This window comes from Melanerpes formicivorus, unplaced genomic scaffold (genome assembly GCF_026170545.1).
Source record: "Melanerpes formicivorus ecotype bairdi unplaced genomic scaffold, bMelFor1.0.p_v2 SCAF_64, whole genome shotgun sequence".
Lineage (NCBI taxonomy): Eukaryota > Metazoa > Chordata > Aves > Piciformes > Picidae > Melanerpes > Melanerpes formicivorus.
In genome coordinates this window covers 3,944,910-3,966,076 of record NW_027142416.1, presented here as the reverse complement: position 1 = coordinate 3,966,076, position 21,167 = coordinate 3,944,910, and the positions used below count along the sequence as shown (strand labels likewise).

Below are 21,167 nucleotides of genomic sequence, written 5' to 3'. Positions count from 1 at the left end.
GGATGTGGCACTTGGTGCCATGGTTTAGTTGTCATGAGGTGTAGGGTGATAGGTTGGACTTGATGGCCGTTGAGGTGTTTTCCAATCTTATTGATTCTATATGATTCTATGAATTCTATTCTGTTCTATGCTATGCTATGCTATGCTATGCTATGCCATGCTATGCTATGTTATTCAGTTCCAAACTCATGGTGGTAAATTAGACTTTTAAACTTGGACACTGTGGCCGTTTGAGGCTGTGCCTTTGAGAAAGGGACAGTGCTGGGACATTCTGGCCGAATGTTTTGGTGAAGACAATGAAAACATCGATATTCTAAACGAATTTCATTGGTAGATTGGTAGAATGCAGTTTTAAGTTTTAGCGCAGCTGCCATTTTTTCTCAGTTCGTCCCTTCCAGCTTGGCTGCTTCTGGGCTCCTAGCCAGAGCGACCTTGGAAAACAGATAAGCAACTAATCCTACTAATAGGCCTACTAGAATTTTGCTTTCTTAATAACTGCCTTTTTCTCTCTTTCTAACCCTCTTTGGGAAAAAAGGGAGGTAGGGGGAGAGAAGGGGATACGGGGGGCAACCCTCCTCTGTCTGGGGGAGGGAATTTCGTTCCTGTATTCTTGTTTTTTTTCCTTGCTGTATATTTCTGCACATATATTGTAAATATTGTATATATTGTGTATCTAACCTGGTTTTCCACATTGCTTGTAAAATATGGCATTCCTTCAACGTCTCCGGCTGAGTTAGCTGTGGGTTTTTTTTCCCTTTGTGGGGGAGAGAAAGCTAGGCCTTCTCTCTCAATCCACCACAGACACTATGATCATTTCTATGGTTGTTGCTTTTCTTTCCTCATTCTATTAAATGTGCAAGAAGGACTCTTACAGCCTTCTTCGTGTAGCCTCTCCTCATATTCTATAAAGACTGGTAGCACATGGTCCTTCACAGTAGCACAGTGATGTATGAGATTCAACATCAATTTCTTAAGAGAACTTCAGTCCAAACTTCTCTCCATCCAAGATTGTTCTCTACACAACATGCAGAAGAGTGCTGAACACTGCAAGTTATTTCATCTCTCTTTCTGTCTGCTGGCCTAGTTTTTATAAAATGCTAAAGTATTAATTGGAGTTCCTAAAAAGCCTGTCCTAAAAAGTTGCTTTAATAGCGAAGACTGGGAATGTCTATAGTCTGTAGTCAAAGACAGTCTTTTGAGGGATGGCTGGGATAGACACAAACCATAGAATCATAGAATGGTCTGGGCCAGAAGAAACCTCCAAAGCTCACCCAGTCCAATCATCCTGCAGTCAGCAGGGACATCCCCAACTAGATCAGGCTGCCCAGGGCCTCCTCCAACCTCACCTTGAAGATCTCCAGGGAAGGAGACTCAACCACCTCCCTGGGAAACCTGTGCCAATGTTCCACCACCCTCATAGGAAAGAACTTGCTCCTAACATCCAAACTAAATCTGCTCTGCTCTAGTTTGAAGCCATTGCCTCTCATCCTGTCCTTGCAGGCCTTTGCAAACAGTCTCTCTCCATCCTCTCCATTCTTCAAGTATTGGCAGGCTGCTCTTTGGTCTCCCTGGAGCCTTCTCGTCTCCAGGCTCAACACCCCCCAGCTCCCTAAGCCTGTCCTTGCAGCAGAGCTGCTCCAACACTCTCATCATTTGCATGGCCCTCCTCTGGACCCTCTCCATCAGGTCCATGTCCTTCCTGTACTGAGGGCTCCGGACCTGCACACAGCACTGACAGTGCTGACAGTGATTTTTGTTGGGAAGTCAGTTTATCAATCCAGGATGATTCTGAAGTATGTCTGCTGCTTATCCATTTTGGAACAGATTGTAGTAATATAATAGATGGGGAAACCCAGAAACAATAGTTAAGCTGAATGACTTCCAAAGCACAGAATACAGTACAATCATTTATAAAAGTCATCTCCCACATTGGAAGTATAAAATCATGAAGACAGAATAAACAAAGCAGTGTACATTTAGAGGTTTCATTTTCAAATTAAAACTATTTCAGACCTGTGAGAGAGAATCTAAAGAGTCAGAGGATGTGTCACAGCGAGATAGAGAAAAGTGCTAATAAAATATGTTATAGAAATAGACAGCATCACAGAATGTTAGGGGCTGGAAGGGACCTCAAAACTCATCCAGTCCAACCTGCTCCCTCAGGCAGGTTTATTTCAAAATGTAAAATGAAGGTATTTTAATTGTACCTGCCTTGAAGGGAGATGCAAAGTTTTGCTCAGTAAGTTAACAGACATACCTCATTATGAATCTATAGAGCCACAGGTAAGTGCGCACACAAAGGCAGGAAGAAATTCTTTCCCAAGAGGGTGTTGAGACACTGGCACAGGTTGCCCAGGGAGGTGGTGGAAGTCTCATGCCTGGAGGTTTTTCAGGCCAGGCTGGATGTGGCTGTGAGCAACGTGCTGCAGTGTGAGGTGTCCCTGCCCATGGCAGGGGAGTTGGAACTGGATGCTCCTTGAGGTCTCTTCCAACCCTGACAAATCTATGATTCCATGACAGAGACACACAGAAATAGGTAGAATGACTCTTCTTAAGTCAAATGAAGTTTCTACCTCAGTAGCTTTATTAACATAGAATCATAGAATACTTAAGGCAACTGAAATTTAAGGCTGAATGAAATTAAAGATTGGCACTGCCTATAAGCTTACCTCCCTCAGAAGTTCTGAATGTTATGGTATCACTTTTTATGTTGCCATCTCCAAATCTTGTGCTTGCTGTTAGGTAAGCACTATATTCACAGTTGTATTCCAGGTCTGTGAGCTGCAGTGAGGTTTCTGTTACATTAACACTCCTTTTGGACATTTTATTCCTAAAGAAAAAGTATTTTCTTAATTATATGCAGATACTATTCATGTATGTGTACAGAACACAGAATACAGAATTAGCCAGCTTGGAAAAGACCTTTGAGATCATCATGTCCACCCTATCACTCAACACCGTCTAATCAACTAAACCATTGGCACCAAGTGCCTCATCCAGCCTCCTCTTAAACACTTCCAGAGATGGTCAGTCCACCACCTCCCTGGGCAGCCACTGTCAACCACTACCCCCAGGTCCCTCTCTGTCTGGCTGCTCTTCAGCCACTCTGGCCCCAGCCTGTAGCACTGCATGGGGTTGTTGTGGCCAATGTGTAGAACCTGGCACTCAGATGTGTTAAATCTCATGCCCTCAGACTCTGCCCATCTGTCCAGACTGGCAAGGTCCCTCTGCAGAGCTCTCTTACCCTCCAGCAGATCAACTCCTGCCCCCAGATTGGTGTCATCTGCAAATTTACTGATGATGGACTCAATCACCTCATCCAGATTATCAATAAAGATATTGAACAGAATGGGACCCATCACTGATCCCTGGGGGACCCCACTAGTGCCTGGCTGCCAGCTGGATGTGGCACCATTCACCACCACTCCCTGGGCTCAGCCCTCCAGCCAGTTCCTAACCCAGCTCAAAGTGCTGCTGTCCAAGCCAGGGGCTGCCAGCTTGACCAGGAGTTTGCTGTGGGGGTAACATTTATCTTCTGTGTGGAAAGGCTCAGTTTTGTGCTGTTGCATCACACAGGGCTCTTGATTTTGCTTTTAAGAAACCCAGATGCAGAAATACATTTGCAAATTACACCAGCAAAGACAATGATTATATTCAAGAACAAAGAGGAGCCTGCCCATCTCATAACTGCCATCAAATGGGTAGGGTCTACCCTTGAGAAGGACACAGTAGGGCATAACTAAATTGTCTCCCTGGCCAGGAATAGCGAAATATAAAAAGATTATAGCAGGGAGCATGCCCTACAGTGACTCTGTGAAATTGGTCAGAAGGCTGAAGTTATAAATGGAATAACAGAAGATGATATGGAACAGGAATTAGGTGGTGCTGAGTTAATTCTGGTGGAATGTAGCAGGGGATCAGAATGGAACTCCAGTCAGGTCAAAACCCACCTAGAAAAGACTGTAAGATACAGCATTAATAAAATGCTGGCATTAGCATAGGTCTGAAAAGATTATCAGAAAGTAGAAGATGGTACAGAAATAGCTAACTTGTGTTTTAGAAGTCTGCTATTCCTGATTAAATTAATTCACTCTTTTATGGGGAAAAAAACACCAGCCAACCAACCAGGGAAAAAGGCTATCTAACATTTCATTGCTGCAAAGATTTCTCTATCGAGGGTGCCCCGTGTATTGAATGGAATTTCATAGAGGGATGGTAATTTGACAAGTAACCCCAAATATCTTGCTCCAGGAGGCACTGCAGAGCTCTTGGAAAACAAGAGAATGAGTTCTAAGTCTTAAAAAAAAATAATTTTAAAAAAATATAAAATGAGGGTAAGGCAGATTTAAAATTGCTAGATGGGCTGACTGTCATCATTTGATACTTGACTGAATGCCCCATAAGCAAAAAGCACCATCTGATACTCCTGAAATAGTCACATTGACAAACAATTGGAATGAGAAGATAGACCTGAATGAAAACCAAACCAAACCAAACCAAACCAAACCAAACCAAATTCATAGAACCAACCTGGTTGGGAAAGGCCTCAGAGATCATCAAGTCCAATGTAACACCTCCTGACAACTAAACCATGGCTTCAAGTGCCACATCCAAGGATTTTTTTAACACCTCCAGGTGGCTCCACCACCTCCCTGGGCAGCATGTTCCAATGGCCAATTACTCTTTCTGGAAGAACTTTCTCCTCACCTCCAGCCTAAACCTCCCCTGGCACAGCTTGAGACTGTGTCCTCTTGTTCTGATGCTGGCTGCCTGGGAGAAGAGACCAACCTCTATCTGCCTACAACCTCCTTTCAGGTAGTTGTAGAGAGCAGGAAGGTCTCCCCTGAGCCTCCTCTTCTCCAGGCTAAATTCTCCCAATCCTGTTCAGATTTTGGGTGGAATGTCTCTTGATGTGGGAAAAGCTCTTGGTAACAGAGGAAGTTAAACAACATTTACATTTCCCCTTAACTTCTGACATTTTGAGTAGTCAGTGAAGAGATACAAAACCTTGCAGCTGCAGTTCCAGACTTCTGTGCAAAGACAAGACGTCTTTTCTTGGATCCTTGCCCCAAATATTCTTAGTATGGAAAAATGTATCTGGTTATAACTTGAGTAAGAGGCAAATCCACAGCTAAGTGCTGCAAACACTTCTGCTCTGAGTAATTGCATTCTTATCCGATGTGGAAAAATTTTTCCACAATCAGGCATAGTGAGGTGAACAAAATCTTGGAGTGTTTACAGAGAAGTTGCTTTTCTGTTCCGGAACAACTGAAATTGCAACCAAACTAACAAGAAAACCCTGATCAAAGTGAGTACAGTCTTCACAGACAATGAGAAGGTGCAGAATAAGCTAAGCCAAGGAATTTTAATGAGAACAATAATATTACCTTTTTAATGAGCTCTTTCAGAAACCCAGACAAAAGAGGCTCCAAGAAATGGCATGCTTTCTCTTGACAAGCACCTATTTTCTTTCAAACCCCTACCTCAAAGTAGATCTAGGCAGCAATTATCTCCCAAAAGTTTGCTGAACAGCATAGTGCCAACAGGCAACAGCTATATACAATTCAGCAATTTCGTTAGTATGCCTTTAACACTCTAGAACTGCAAACTTGGGGAGTGTGTGTTTGTAGACTCAAAGCACACAGAAAGTTGCTTTGCTGCCTGCTAGCACACATACCCATCTCATCCCGTGACATATTCCATGAAAGATATTAACAGTGAAAGCATCACAAATACTACCCTTTGTATTCCAGGGGCTGTGAATTCTTGTTCCCAGTCCCTTAAAAAAAGTTACCAAATTCTCTGTAACTGTTGCAGTACATTTAAGGGAAGAAACACTTAGCATCTCTATTAACCTTTCTCTTTCTGCTTTATTGAGAAGCTCTGGGACTAACAATCTCCCCCAAAATATATCAAATGCCCCCCCCCCCCCCCCCAACCCAGCAACTGGCTCAGCAGTTTGCCTTCTTAAATCACACCCTGCAAGGCATTTTATGAAATCATGCAGACAATGCTTCTAGATACTTATAATTGCCCTTTACTGAGAAGCTCTGGGACTAACAATCTCCCCCAAAATATATCAAAGGCCCCTCAAAAACAGCAACTTTGTCTCAGCAGTTTGCCTTCTTAAATCTCACCCTGCAATGCATTTTATGAAATCATGCAGACAATTGTGCTAAATACTTTAAATTCCTCTCATTCCCCCATGAAAAAAACCCCAAACCCACAACCCTCCAAGGCAGGAGTCAAGTTGTAGCCCCTTTGAAGGCAACAGCAGATTTTCTCCAATGTCCTTGCCTCAAGATGACACCTAATGCCTCTCTAATTTTAGATATGGCACACTAAGGCCAGAGGAGACAGAGCAAGGAGAGAATGGAAGAGAAAAGGACAAGGCTTAGTGCAAAAATTTTCATGGTTGCTTGATTCAAATATTTAGAAAGAGGACTCGATTAGAACTTCTAAAGAAATGATTCTTATCAACTCATTTGTCATAACAACAAAAGCAGTAAGCTTTCAGGCAATAACAAGGATGAAAAGTCACATTTCTGTCCCCTCAAGCCTTTGAACACTGCCTGTGTCAAAACCATGATCTGTATTGTGAAATAACGCTTCCCTAGACAGAAGACAGACCTTAGTTTTTATTTGTATTGCCTGGTGTGGCTTAAATGCAGCAGACCATGCTAGCACAGTGTGGAATACGAGACAAAACCAAATCAAACTCTTCTGGAGAGAGGAGCTTGCTCCTGTTCAGTTTATCTCCAGTTTAACTAGAAGTTATAAAAAAAAGAAAAGATAGGAGCTGGGGCCAAACCCTACCCCAACACTCTCAATGTCTTTACAATAATAAATGTCAGCTCAGTAGTGGTGTGTTTGTCATGACTGCTGATTTGTACATCTGGTTTGTATCTCTTAAAGCTTGCATGTGCTTTTTCTTCCTGCACCTTAGTAGTGGCAGTGAAATGCTGCAGCATAAATGCAATACATTGAAAGTCATCAGGAACCTTCCTGCACCTTAGTAGTGGCAGTGAAATGCTGCAGCATAAATGCAATACATTGAAAGTCATCAGGAACCTTCCTGCACCTTAGTAGTGGCAGTAAAATGCTGCAGCATAAATGCAATACATTAAAAGTCATCAGTGACCTTAAAGCACTTTAGTAGTGGCAGTAAAATGCTGCAGCATAAATGCAATACATTAAAGGTCATCACTGACCTTCAAGCACTTTAGTAGTGGCAGTAAAATGTTGCAGCATAAATGCAATGCATTAAAAGTCATTGGGAACCTTCCTGCACCTTAGTAGTGGCAGTAAGATGCTGCAGCATAAATGCAATACATTAAAAGTCATCAGTGACCTTCATGCACTTTAGTAGTGGCAGTAAAATGCTGCAGCATAAATGCAATGCATTAAAAGTCATCGGGAACCTTCCTGCACCTTAATAGTGGCAGTAAGATGCTGCAGCATAAATGCAATACATTAAAGGTCATCAGTGACCTTCAAGCACTTTAGTAGTGGCAGTAAAATGCTGCAGCATAAATGCAATACATTAAAGGTCATCAGTGACCTTCAAGCACTTTAGTAGTGGCAGTAAAATGCTGCAGCATAAATGCAATGCATTAAAAGTCATCGGGAACCTTCCTGCACCTTAGTAGTGGCAGTAAGATGCTGCAGCATAAATGCAATACATTAAAAGTCATCAATAATGAATTATTTTCATTCCCTTGTACACAGATCTTTGAAGAAAGCTCACACTGCTAAAAAATTTCCCAGGGGGATGACAGAAACAAACAAACAAGCAAAACCAACAGCAAAACCAACCAGCCAATCAAATAAACAAACACACACCCCCACAAACCAAACCAAACAAAAATCCACAAAGCAAAGCAAAACCAAACCAAGCCAAACCAACAATACAGGGAAAAGGACAGCACAGACAGACATAAATCCCCAACAATACAGCACAGTAAACAGCAAGAAGTTAAAAAATCCTTATTAGCTATGAGTATAATGAGTACCAAATATAACTGGAGGCATAACTGATGGCACTTTCAAAGAGTATTAACAATGGTTTTACACACCTTCTCCAAAAGGAAGGAATATTTCTCTATTTTAAGCCTATTTCAAAGCTCCTTAACAATTTAGCATAGGTTTGTGACCTGCCTTACAGTAAGTTTAATCACAGAATTGTCAGGGTTGGAAGGGACCTCCAAGATCAGCCAGTTCCAACCCCTCTGCCATGGGCAGGGACACCTCACACTACAGCAGGTTGCTCACAGCCACATCCAGCCTGGCCTGAAAAACCTCCAGGCATGAGGCTTCCACCACCTCCCTGGGCAACCTGTGCCAGTCTCTCACCACCCTCATGGGGAACAACTTCTTCCTAACATCCAATCTGTCATCCTATCAGAATGTAATGGAAAAGCCACCATGCTCTAATTAAAACTGGAATCCATTTACCATAACGTAACCTTTAGCAAAAATGTTACAAATTCTTGCAAAATATTTCATACCCTTGTGTTTGGTTTTTTGTTTTCTTTTGGTCAGCTACAATATTATATCACAATTATTATTACTATTATCATCATCATCATCATCATCATCTCTCCTAAAGGCTAATATTTTCAAGTGCTGGATGAGCATTTGTCCTTCAAAAAAATAAACAGAACAGTGTAATCAACACATTGTGCAAGAAACCCCCAACATTCCTGATAGGCTACAGATTAATATTTATCTTCAGAACTACTTCCAGAAAATCTTACCAGATGTAAACTGTGTAATAGAGGATAATTCCATTTGGCTCCAGTGGGGGTTTCCATGACAACTTCACAGTGACACCCAACAACTGTTTTACGGAGAGGGACTCCGGAGGCGAGCTCGGAGCTGTAAAATGAGAGAACAGGACACAACACCATCACCTTAAACAGCTAAGATCAACGAGGTACACAGAATCTCTAAAGGGATTTTAAATTATTTGTGATGGGAAACAGGCTTTGTGCTACCCTGGTAGAGTATCCATCAAGTACTGGTTAAGGCACAGCTTCTTTTCCTTTTTCTGACAGATGATAAAAGAAGATTTTGCATGGTGGGGTTAGAACATCTGTTTCTGTGATTCAATGGAAAAAGTACTTCATGAGAAACCAGAGCAAGGGGTAGGTCACAGCGATTCACCTACTGTCCAAGTACATGGCTGTAAAATTCTTTTTCTAATAAAGAGAGAGGTATGAACACATGTAAAATACAGCCAAACAGTTCCCCTGAGGGGCAAGAGGTGCTGTAAAGAATTATACAAAGTACCAAAAGGTGGGAAAATGGATAAGCATAGCATTGAGAGATGATAAAAATGTGGGGAGTAGGCAGCAGTGAAACCTATTCACTCCATCAAAATAAGGACCACATTCATACACTTAACGTGTCACGAGGGCAAAGATAAAGCCAGGCGCTGACTGAAACCCTTAACACTTACTTCAAGATGAACTCTATGTGACACCGCATCACTACTGTGGGGGGGTTGGGGGTGGGGAAATTGTCAAGTGAATGAAAATGTTAGGCTGTGTGTGATTTCATTCTCCAGTTCACACAAATATTGCTTTGTGTGAGCATATTGCTAAAAAAGAGACCCTTTTCCTTCTTGGGGGTTCATAGATGTGGGCATCACAATGAAGTAACATTAGAATCACTTTTGCTTTCCTCAAATTAAAAGCAAAGAGCATCATGCACTAAAAATTCAGGCCATAGCTGTAGTCATGCATGAAAATTGGGAATATGAGCATAGCTATTAGTAAGTCTAGGAAACATTTGGTCTGAACCTTGGGACAGTGTGTTCCTGGGAATAAAGAACATGTGTTGCATTATAATTGTTGTTGTTTCTCAGCGGCTGCTCCTTCTCTCACTACCTCAGAAGCTGGCATAAAGGCTTCAGAACTGTACATTTCAGAACAAATAAATAAATAAACCAATCTGTTTAATGAACAAAGGTTCACTGAATTCGATGAATGTCTGTATTTACTGAGGGAAAATGGTGACAGCTGTATTTAGTGCTTTGCTTGTAGCATTATCCTCATTGGTTGTATAACAACGGAGCAGTCCTCCTGTGAATGGTCATGTCTTTTTGGCATGTCTAGCTCACCCTACAGCTCTTACTCAGGGGATTTTTTTAAAAATCATTATTTTTTTTTGCTGAAGAATAGAATCCACACTGCCACAACTAAAAATGCTTTATGCAAAACCCAGGTTTATCCAAATGAACTGTTCCCAGTGTGCTCCAGCAACATTACTCCTGAGCAAAGGTTTATTACTGACAGAGTGAATCACAGAAACATTCAGGTTGGAAGAGACCCTCAGGATCACCAAGTCCAACCCAGAACCCTACTCTACAAGGGTCACCCCTAAACCATAGCCCCAAGCACCACATCCAAACCACCTTTAAACACAGCCTGGCTTGGTGACTTCATCACCTCCCTGGGCAGCACACTCCAATCCCTGACCACTCTTGCTGGGAAAAAAAATTCTTCCGAATATCCAGTCTAAAACTACCCAGTGGCAGCTTGAGGCCATTCCCTCTTGGTCTATCACTAATTACTTGTGAGAAGAGACCAGCAGCAGCCTCTCCACAAGGTGCTTTCAGGTAGTTCTAGACAGCCATGTGATCTCTCCTCAGCCTCCTGTTTCACACTAACCATCCCCAGCTCCTTCAGTTGCTCTGCATCAGATTTATTCTCCAGGCCCTTCACAACTTCCTTGCCCTCCTCTGCCCTGGCTCCAGCACATCCACATCTCTCTTGGACAGAAAACTGGACACAACACTCAAGGTGTGGCCTCACCAGAGCTGAGTATCAGGGCAAAATGCCCTCCCTGCTCCTGCTGGACACAGCATTTCTGATCCCAGCCAGGATGCCATTGGCTTTCTTGGCCACCTGGGCACACTGCTGGCTCCTCTTCAGCTGCTTGTCCATGAGCACCCCCAGGTCCCTTTCTGCCAGCAGCTTTCCAGCCACAGTGCCCCAAGCCTGTAGCCATGCTTGAGGTTGTTGTGACCCAAGTGCAGGACCTGGCATTTGGCCTTGTTGAAGCTCATCCTATTTACATTGGACCATCACTATCTTGGAGATTTGCAGAGTGAATATAAGCTCATCAATACCTTGGAAATTTGCAAAGAACCTCCTCATCAAAAGCTGGATCTTAAGCAAGTCAGTGAAGTCAGTGCTTCCTAAGACACTTTAAGAGTCTTAATTTGGGAAAGGCTGGTGGGATGCTTGTGTCAATGACACATTAGTTTAGATTCCTTCCTAGATGCTGGAGAGGGACAGAAACAGCCTCCTCCAAAATGTGAGTCACAATACCTGCATTAAGATTCTTTGAGGCTTTCTAATGATTCTCCCTCCAGAAACTACAGAGGGGAGTGATGGTAGCTTCCCAGAACTAAACTGGACATAATACCATTCTGTGGTTCCTCTGCTGATTCGTGACTCACCAAACTAATCAGCAGGGCATGCAATGCCTGTGCTGTACTCTCAGCCTGCTGTGCAGAATACTCCCTTGATCAGTTTGGAAGTCTGCTGCTACAGATCACAGAATCACAGAATGTTAGGGGCTGGAAGGGACCTGGAAAGCTCATCCAGCCCAACCCCCCTGCCAGAGCAGGGTCACCTAGAGCAGATCACACAGGAACACATGCAGGCAGGGCATGAATATCTCCAGAGAGGGAGACTCCCCAACCCCCCTGAGCAGCCTCTTCCAGTGTTCTGTCACCCTCACAGGGAAAAAAAAAATTCCTCCTGTTTCCATGGAACTTCCTATGCCTCAGCTTCCACCATTGCCCCTTGTGCTGTCATTGGGCATCACCCAGCAGAGCCTGGCTCATGGGCTTCGAGATTTTCATAATGTTAATAATTCTTCATATGTATATATCCGTACATGCATCTCCTTAAAAGAAACCACAAATCTCCAGACAAAAGAACCAGAAATGTCCCTGGACAATTCAAACTGACTTTTGGTGGGTTTTTTTCCCCTTTCTCCAGCTCTCACAGGCAGAACTAAACACAATATTTAGCATGTGGTGTATTAGATTAGAGTAATATTAAAAAGTTAAGATTCTTCAAATTCATAGGATCATAGAAGCGTTAGGGTTGGAAGGGTCCTCAAGGATCAGCCAGTTCCAACCCCCCTGCCATGGACAGGGACACCTCACACTACAGCAGGTTGCTCACAGCCACACCCAGCCTGGCCTGAAGAACCTCCAGGGATGAGGCTTCCACCACCTCCCTGGGCAACCTGTGCCAGTCTCTCACCACCCTCATTGGGAACAAATTCTTTCTGACATCCAATATGAATCTACCCATTTCTAGTTTTTTTCCATTTCCCCCCTCCTATCACTCCCTGACACCCTCAGAAGTCCCTCCCCAGCTTTCTTGTGGCCACCTTCACGTAATGGAAGGACACAGGAAGGTCTCCTGGGAGCCTTCTCTTCTCCAGACTGAACAGCCCCAGCTCCTTCAGTCTGTCTCCATAGCAGAGCAGCTCTCTGCTCATCCTCATGGCCCTCCTCTGGACACCTTCCAGCAATTTCCTTAGATATTGGTAAGGCCAAATATTTATGCACAGTAATTGTGCCATTTCAGGTCGTGTGGATTGGTCAATGTGTTAAATATCAGATAGGCAGATAGGTAAGTATGTTTGTATGTAGATGGATGGATACAGATATCAAAACAGAGATACAATTGTAAAAAAAGAGAAAACCTTTTAAAAGCCTAAATATCTATGACAGGAAGTGTGAGATTGTTTTAAGACTACAGTTGGACAGTGACACATTGCAGCTTCTGTTCTGACTTACCATCTTCATCAGTCAGTATATGCAGAGGTGGACTACGAAGGCCCTCCCCCACTGCAGTACTGGCAGACACTTCTACAGTGTATTCTGTGTATTTCTTCAAATCTAAAGAAAGAATGATTGAACAAACCAGCAGTTTAGTGGGGCTAATGAAGTTCTTCAATGTAGTTCTGAAGGGCTGAAGTGTGCCATTGCCTAACAATGATCTGCTTCTTTAGAGCCTGAAATAAGCATTAGGAAAATATGAATTATACCCTCCATGGCCTGTTCCTCCACATTAGGCAGGACACAACAGGCTATTGTTCAGGACAGGTAGCACACAGAATACAGAATTAACCAGGCTGGAAAGGACCTTTGAGATCATCGAGTCCAACCTCTCAACCAACACCATCTATTGAACTAAACCACGGCACCAAGTGCCTCATCCAGTCTCTTTCTAAGCACCTCCAGTGGTGGTGACTCCACCACCTCCCATACAGTTTTAAAGACAAGAAGATTTGTGTCCAACCAATTAACCAATTGATCTACCTCAGTTCCTTCCCAGAACAATCTACAGTTCCCACAAGCCCCAGGTCACTGTATACTGGCCTGTAATGCATAGTGTCAGCAGAGAAGTGTTTATGGCCCTTTGCTCAGTTCTGTTAGTCCTCTGAAGATAGATTGTGTATGTCTGTATGATTCCATTGGGAATGGATGGTGGAGAAAATGATAATTCAATTTCCACAGAGGAGATGTTCCTATAGGTTATGTTTTCTGGTGCAGAATCAGGAACTGGAAGACAAAATTCAGACTCACAGAGGATTTTGGTCAATTTTGTTGATTTGTGAAGCATTCTCTTCAACTGAATCAAATAAAACACAATGGAGACATTTTTACTTTTATCTTAGTTTTTGTACAAAATCAACTTTAAAAGAGGCTGGATTGGAAGATCAAAGCCATGTGGCAGTCTATAACAACAGTGGGGTCATTTAAGACAACCCAAAAAAATCATGGAAATCATCTTAACGCGCTAGATAAAAAAAAAACCTCACACCAAGATCTGGAGCATGATGCTAAGCTTTCCTTCTGACACTCCATAACTATCACTGCAATCCTTCAAATTAGCTGTTGTTAGGAAATGGGCCATGTTCTACTGCCATAATTAACTCTTTTTATCAGCAACCTGCATTATCTTCCTTTCCCCTGGGTGAGCTATACCAACTGTATGAGTACTTGCATGGAAAACCAAAGAGAGTCTAAGACGTTGTTTGACTCCTCAAAGCCTTTCCCCCTCCTGGAAGGTTGGCTGCTGGGGCTCAGGGCCACCTCAGCAGTAACACAGCCAAGGGCTGCCTCCTCCTCGCTGGTGACACTCTCCGGGGCAATGCTGCAGTGACACCACAGCCAGGGCTGACCAGGGCTGTTCCCCAGGAGCTGCTTTCAGCTAGTGCCCTCTCACTTTTCCCTGTCTGAGCTACAGCTCCTGCTGCATCACATCGGAGGCTGTGGTTGACCATGGACCCACTGATCTGTGAGCTGTTGCCTCAGCTTCACCACATCACTACAGAGCCACTCAGTAACCACTGTGTTTCAGCTGCTTTGGTTAGTGCCACTGAACTTGCTAAATCACTTTATTGGCTATAAGCTCAGACCTGGCTCATCAACATCTGTTTGTCTGTCCCCAAACATTAAACAAGTATGCTTTTCAATATCTAAAATTGGAGTGATGGCATAGTATGTCCTGTTCAGAAAATCACAATCATACAGTGGTAACAAAGTAAAGGCATGGGCATGGCTTTCTTTTAGGATGCCCTAAATGTTCTTATAAATGTACTGACACTCTGCAATATCCAGAAAGGTCATAAATGCCATGAGAGGCAGTGAAACCAGCCATAATTCTGCCTAATTTCATGGTGGAATGGTAACAGAGAACTCCCAAGGGCTCTCCAAGCAAACCAATCTGTTAATAGGTTGTTTGACTCAAAATGCTCTGTTCTCATCTTAAGAGCTTCCCTTGGTTTTATTCTTCTTGTCTCAGAGGACATTTTTGCAGCTTCTCATCTGTGTCACAGGCAGCTGGAATTCAAATGTTGGTTCTGAGAATTAGGGGAGTTGTCACTGAGAAAGAGCTACCTGCTTTAAAATATAATTGAGGCAAAAGATGGGTGTCTAAGTTAAACGTGGCAATTAAAAATACTATGTCTAAGGACACTGTGTCAGTTGGGCAGTGCTCACATACCTATGGTATTGGACAAAAAGAAATCCTCAAAGGTAGTACAGTGTCTTGGCAAAGATACCTTGGTGCTTCTATGATGACTACTGTTTGAGTCCCCGTTCTGTAACAGTTTGACTGGTTAAGCAGGCCTAGATCACAACTACTTTACAGGGGGGGTGGAAATCAAAGTTTATTTCAGAAGCAAGGAGGAGCAGGAATTAATTGTGAATCCTTTTGTATCTTAATCAACAAGCCAGAGCATCTCCCTGCCCCTTTTGAGAGATGTCAGTATAGACATGGCCTTTCCTTACTGAGAAAAATGGGATAAACAGAGCAGGTTCAGTTCCAGGACTAGCTCCAGGGACAGATGAAAGAGGTAGTTCTCTGGGGTAGCAAACTGGTGAAGGCTCCCAAAAAAAAGATGATCATCATACCAGTACTACCTGGATGTGGCAGAGTCCTGAAGGAAATTGACCTTTACATCTGCCTCCCCAGCCACCTTTCATTCCTGAGTCTACAGATCAACCCAGGTATCTATTTCTCCATGTAACCCATAATCCTCAGTTTTCAATCCAGTACATCCACTAAACATTTAATGGCCCTCTGTCAAGGTTTTAGATTCCCTTCCTTATGTTGTCCTACCTTACAGCTACTTCTTTATTTCAAGTCTCTTCTCCTGCCTCGTTACACTCCTAATGCTCACCCTCCCCAGTCCTCACTTCTAAATTTACTTTCCTTTCTTGGAACAACTCAATCTACTCTAACCCTCTGCTATTTTGTTTGATCTGTACCTGCTCTAAAATGTTTCTAGTAAAATAAGCAACTTTGCCTGCTACAATTCATTTCTCTATGAATTCAGGGTGGGGGTGGAGGGTGGGGGTGGGGTTTAACCTTTAGGATTGAATTCTTACAACATTTCCATTCATAACTTGAATTCAAAAGCACTATTTTCCTACCCCCAAAAATGTACTATCCTGTAAGACACAAAGAATCTTCAAGGACAAAGAGTGAAATATATGAAACACCTCAAGCATAAAACTTCCCACTGTTTTCTTTTACTTCTTTACCTTCTTTACTTTTTCCTTACTTTGGCTTTGTATATAAGGGGGGAAAACAGGGCTCAACCTCACTGCTTTTCAGAGCAAACACACACTTTTAAAATTAATTCAGTTGATCTCCTGGGCATTAAAGATCAACAACAGGCAACTGACTGTGGAAAATTTACCATTTTTAAAAGCTGCTGGATACTCACCAGTCTCAAAAGTTCTCACCAGAAGTGGGAGAGATGACTGATTCCCATGGCCAAGTCTGGTGAATGCCCTTACAGAGATGTTGTAGAGGGTATATGGCTTCATTTCACTTAGGGATATGCTTGGGGATGAGGCATTTTTAATGAACAAATCATTGGAATCACTGCAGAGAACTTCATAGTGAGTTATGAGACCATTAGGTTGCTCAGGAGGTAACCATCTCAGATTAATTTCTGTTGCAGTTACATTTATCAGCTCTAAGTTTCGAGGTGGGGAGCCTGGTTCTGGAACACAGAAATAAAAGGGGGAAAAAAACACATAACAAAACAAACCAACCAACCTGAGACTTTCAATCAACTGAATATAAGACTGAGCATATAAACCTATTGGATACTAGCATTTAGATTAGCTAACTGTACCAAAAGGCTACACTCATTCTCTCATTCATTCACTCACTCACTCACTCTCCACCATTCTTAAAGCCTTACCGCTGCTGATCTCAGTTAATTTCTCTGTGTATCCTTTTCCACTCATAAACTGAGCAGGTTTTGCACACCAGACACTAACTTTTCTGGAGTGTCTTTTCTCAGCCACTTATAAATCCTCTCAAAACTGCTTTTATAAAGAAAAGAAACCTCCTCTCCCTACTTCTCTCATGCAGACTGATCCTTCAGGTCCTCTCCCTGTTTTCCTCCAATGCAAGTTCTTTATTTAGCTCTGTGCCAAGCCCTGTGAGGAGAGGCTGAGGGAGCTGGGGTTGTTTAGCCTGGAGAAGAGGAGGCTCAGAGGAGACCTCATTGCTCTCCATAACTCCCTAAAGGGAGGTTGTAGCCAGGTGGGGGTTGGTCTCTTCTCCTGGGCAACCAGCACCAGAACAAGAGGACACAGTCTCAAGCTGCACCGGGGGATGTTTAGGCTGGAGGTGAGGAGGAAGCTCTTCATAGAAAGAGTGATTAGCCATTGGAATGTGCTGCCCAGGGAGCTGGTAGAGTAACCATCATTGGAAGTGTTTAGGAATAGACTTGATGGGGTACTGACTGCCATGGTTTAGTTGATTAGATGGTGTTGGGTGATAGGCTGGACTTGATGATCTCAAAGGTCTTTTCCAACCTGGTCTGGTCTGGTCTATTCTATTCTACTCTATTCTATTCTATTGTTTTTGCTTCAAGAACCACCCATTTTATTTCATTCAGCCAACCACTGAACCAAGGAAAGGACTGCATCCACTGTAACTAAATTCCCTTTATTATTTTAGTGATGCAGTTGCTAATTGATGACCATGAAAACCCCAGCGCAAATCTCACAGGCACTGGTGGGAAGGTCATGCACAGGAGCAAACCCAGCTCTGGTACAGAGAGTTCCCTGCATCTCCTGGCAATGTATGAGTGGATGTGACTTCAGAAGAGCTAATAATGCATGGAAGTATTACAGGAGTGAGTGGGCTGCACTTAGGAATCATACCAACCCTGAATGTCAGCCTTGATTCCTCTGAAAGTTTCATCACTTCACCCCTACAATAACCTCAACACTTTCAAAAGTGTGCTAGGAAACTAGGATTACATGATTCGGCTTGTGTACAAATCCAGGTACTTCCAGACTTGTTTTGTGGCTTTTGGGTACTTTTTTTTTGTCCTACAGGTCTCCCAAACCACTTTCATTCCTGATTTCTGAGCCTTGCAAATAAAAAGTATTAACTGTAACAGATCACTGCTCCCTGGATGACAAAACTGCCCACCTGGGTATTTCTCATGAGAAGAAGCTTAATCTTCAGCCAAAATGCATTCTGCAGTTTATCTGAGGTTGTAAAATATGTAAGTGCTGCAGCTTAGTACCTTCCATCCTAACATGTTGTGTGGTGGATCTATCTTTTGGAAGTATTTCTCTTTTCAATAGGCTAACGAGATGTCATTCTTATGTCAGCCAAATTCTTCTCCTGAGGTACCTCAGGAAAACCAAGGAACAACAACAAGAAGAACACAAGAACACCAGTCTGCACTTGCAGCCCAGAAAGCAAATCACATCCTGGGCTACAGCAAGAGAAGCATAGCCAGCAGGTTGAGGCAGGTGATTCTCCACATCTGCTCCACTCTGGTGAGACCACAGCTGGAGCACTGTGTCCAGGTCTGGAGCCTCTGTTACAGGAAGGATCTGGAGGTGCTGGAAGGTGTCCAGAGAAGGGCCACGAGGATGAGCAGAGGGCTGGAGCTGCTCTGCTATGGAGACAGACTGAGAGAGTTGGGGCTGTTCAGTCTGGAGAAAAGAAGGCTCTGAGGAGACCTAATTGTGGCCTTTCAGTATCTGAAGGGGGCTAAAAGAAAGCTGGAGTCTTCCTAGAGTGTCTTTTTAGAGGGACTTTTTAGAGTGTCAGGGGTAGGACTTGGGGTAATGGAGCAAAACTAGAAGTGGGTAGATTCAGATTGGTTGTTAGGAAGAAGTTCTTCCCCATGAGGGTGGTGAGAGACTGGCACAGGTTGCCCTGGGAGGTGGTAGAAGCCTCATCCCTGGAGGTTTTGAAGGCCAGGCTGAGCAACCTGCTGTAGTGTGAGGTGTCCCCACCCATGGCAGGGGGGTGGAACTAGATGATTCTTGAGGTCCCTTCCAACCCTAACAATTCTGTGATTCTGTGATTTCTAGCATTTACCTAAAACCAGGCTGGCCAAGGTCATTGACTGATAGACAGCTAATAATTTCAACAAACACTGATTCCATTTCTACACTCTCCTCCCCTCCATAGATATGTGTCCAGTCTTCTGAAGAAGCACAAACTTCAATGCAGAAGCCAAACAATCATTGCAAGAATGTATTTACCATCTTCAGGGGTTGTCACAAAAACATCATTCTCTTCAGACAAGGCACTTTCTCCAATTATGGTAGAGGCTGCCACTCTCATCTTATAGTTTGTGTACTTTTTCAAACCTGAAGAGATTAAACACAAGAAAAACTTGACTTCTTAAATACATCTTTTTCCTCATAGCTATTTATAAAATTACAAGGATCATTACTGTCCCAAGAGGGTTTGATGCACATTTCTTACTTAGAAGACAGAATATGTATCCTACTGCTTAGCTGGGGAGACCCAAATAAGCACTCAGAGAAATTAACAGATCTTGAAATAAGTCACCAAGCTGCAGTGATAGAAACAGTTTTATTCATTTGTTCATCAAAATGGAGAATGTGCATGTGTACATCCAGAGATGAGAAGCTGGCCAGGAGCAGGCAGTGTGAGCTTGCAGCACAGAAGGCAAATCACAGCCTGGGCTGCATCCAAAGCAGCATTGCCAGCAGAGCCAGAGAGGTGATTCTGCCACTTCGCTCTGCTCTGCTGAGACATCACCTGGAGTGCTGTGTGCAGGTCTGGAGCCCTCAATATAGGAAAGGCATGGAGCTGATGGAGAGGGTCCAGAGGAGGGCCACAAGAATGATGAGGGCGTTGGAGCAGCTCTGCTGCAAGGACAGGCTGAGGGAGCTGGGGGGTGTTGAGCCTGGAGAAGAGGAGGCTTCAGGGAGACCTAATAGCAGCCTGCCAGTACCGGAAGGGGGATACAGGAGGGATGCAAAGAGACTGTTTGCAGAGTCCTGAGTCCTGCAGAGACAGGACAAGGGGCAATGGCTTCAAACTAGAGCAGAGCAGTTTTAGATTGGATGTTAGGAACAGCTTTTCTACTATGAGGGTGGTGGAAGACTGGCACAGGTTTCCCAGGGAGGTGGTTGAGGCTCCTTCCCTGGAGATCTTCAAGGTGAGGCTGGAGGAGGCCTTGGGCCGCCTGATCTAGTTGGGGATGTCCCTGCTGAGTGCGGAGAGGTCAGACTGGATGAGCTCTGGAGGTCTCTTCTGGCCCAGACCATTCTATGATTCTAACTATTTTTCTTGTATATGCATCATTCTGATTAGCATAAGTTCCTGAAGCACCATGAGGAATGCATCTTAGGCAATTACTATACAAAATTGTCACCTTGAAAGAATTATTAATATGGGACAAATACTGTCAACTCTGAAAAAAAAAAAAAGAATAGGAAGAGTTTCCCACGTGGAAAGAAGAGGCTGAGGATAAACTTCCAAGGAGAAATTCATTTTACAAGTGACTACTCAGCACATTTCACAAGTCACTGCTCATCTTACCCAGGCCTCTCTTCCTATCGCACATTCCCCAGATCCCCACCCACAGCTGACAGGACTGTTAGGAGTCTCACAGCCTTGCCTTTCCATGCAGTTGTGCTGCTTTGTGTGTGGATGTGTAGAGATGAGGGAGCTTTGGCTCACCTGCCCTGCAGAGAACTACACTGCACGAAGCTGGAGGAAATAATTTTGCAGAATATATTTGCAAGTGGTTGTTTTTTTTTTTTTCTTAATCAAACATCACTGTACCTCTCATAAGCAAGCTGTTGTTTGAAGTTGTCATCTGGAAAGTCCTTTTTGTATCCAGCTCCATTGCATAAACAGTATAATGAGTGATTCTCCCATTGGGATTTGCTGGAGGATCCCAATACAGCAAAACAGAGGAGGAACTAACATTCTTGTAAGCTATATTTTGTACTGAGCTTGGAACTTAAATGAAAACAGGGAAAAAAAATAAACAGAGCAGTAAATAAGTTATGAAAAATAATTAAAATATTCAGTGAAAAAACCATAAGTAATTTATGTTAATTTAGATAAGATCAGTGTTACAACCTTTTACCTTGCTCATGTGTCTTGACTGTTAGAATTGCTGGTTGGCCTTCTCCAACAGCAGTGAAAGCAGACACACTGATTGTGTAGTCTGTGAAAGGTGTGAGGCCAGTTATAACATAAACCAGTTCTTCAGCTAAAATATCAATTGTATGCTGATTTTCTGTGAAGAAATGGAGAGATACAGTTACTTACTCATAAGTTCCCTTCCCCTCCCCCAGCCCCTTTTGCACT

General features: G+C 43.2%; 1 protein-coding gene across 1 annotated transcript in view; it reads right to left on the bottom strand.

Moving 5' to 3' along the window:
* LOC137453294 (phosphatidylinositol phosphatase PTPRQ-like) overlaps window positions 1-21,167 on the bottom strand; it is a gene marked incomplete at its 3' end in the record, with an annotated part of 98,629 nt that overhangs the window by 17,006 nt on the left and 60,456 nt on the right. Inside the window, exons 28-35 of the mRNA XM_068162434.1 lie at window positions 20,944-21,096; window positions 20,634-20,813; window positions 19,076-19,183; window positions 16,270-16,551; window positions 13,412-13,594; window positions 12,827-12,928; window positions 8,757-8,877; window positions 2,670-2,830 (exon numbers count right to left, since the gene is read on the bottom strand). Coding sequence (XP_068018535.1) covers window positions 2,670-2,830; window positions 8,757-8,877; window positions 12,827-12,928; window positions 13,412-13,594; window positions 16,270-16,551; window positions 19,076-19,183; window positions 20,634-20,813; window positions 20,944-21,096 — 1,290 coding nt within the window. The remainder of the gene's footprint in view (window positions 1-2,669; window positions 2,831-8,756; window positions 8,878-12,826; window positions 12,929-13,411; window positions 13,595-16,269; window positions 16,552-19,075; window positions 19,184-20,633; window positions 20,814-20,943; window positions 21,097-21,167) is intronic.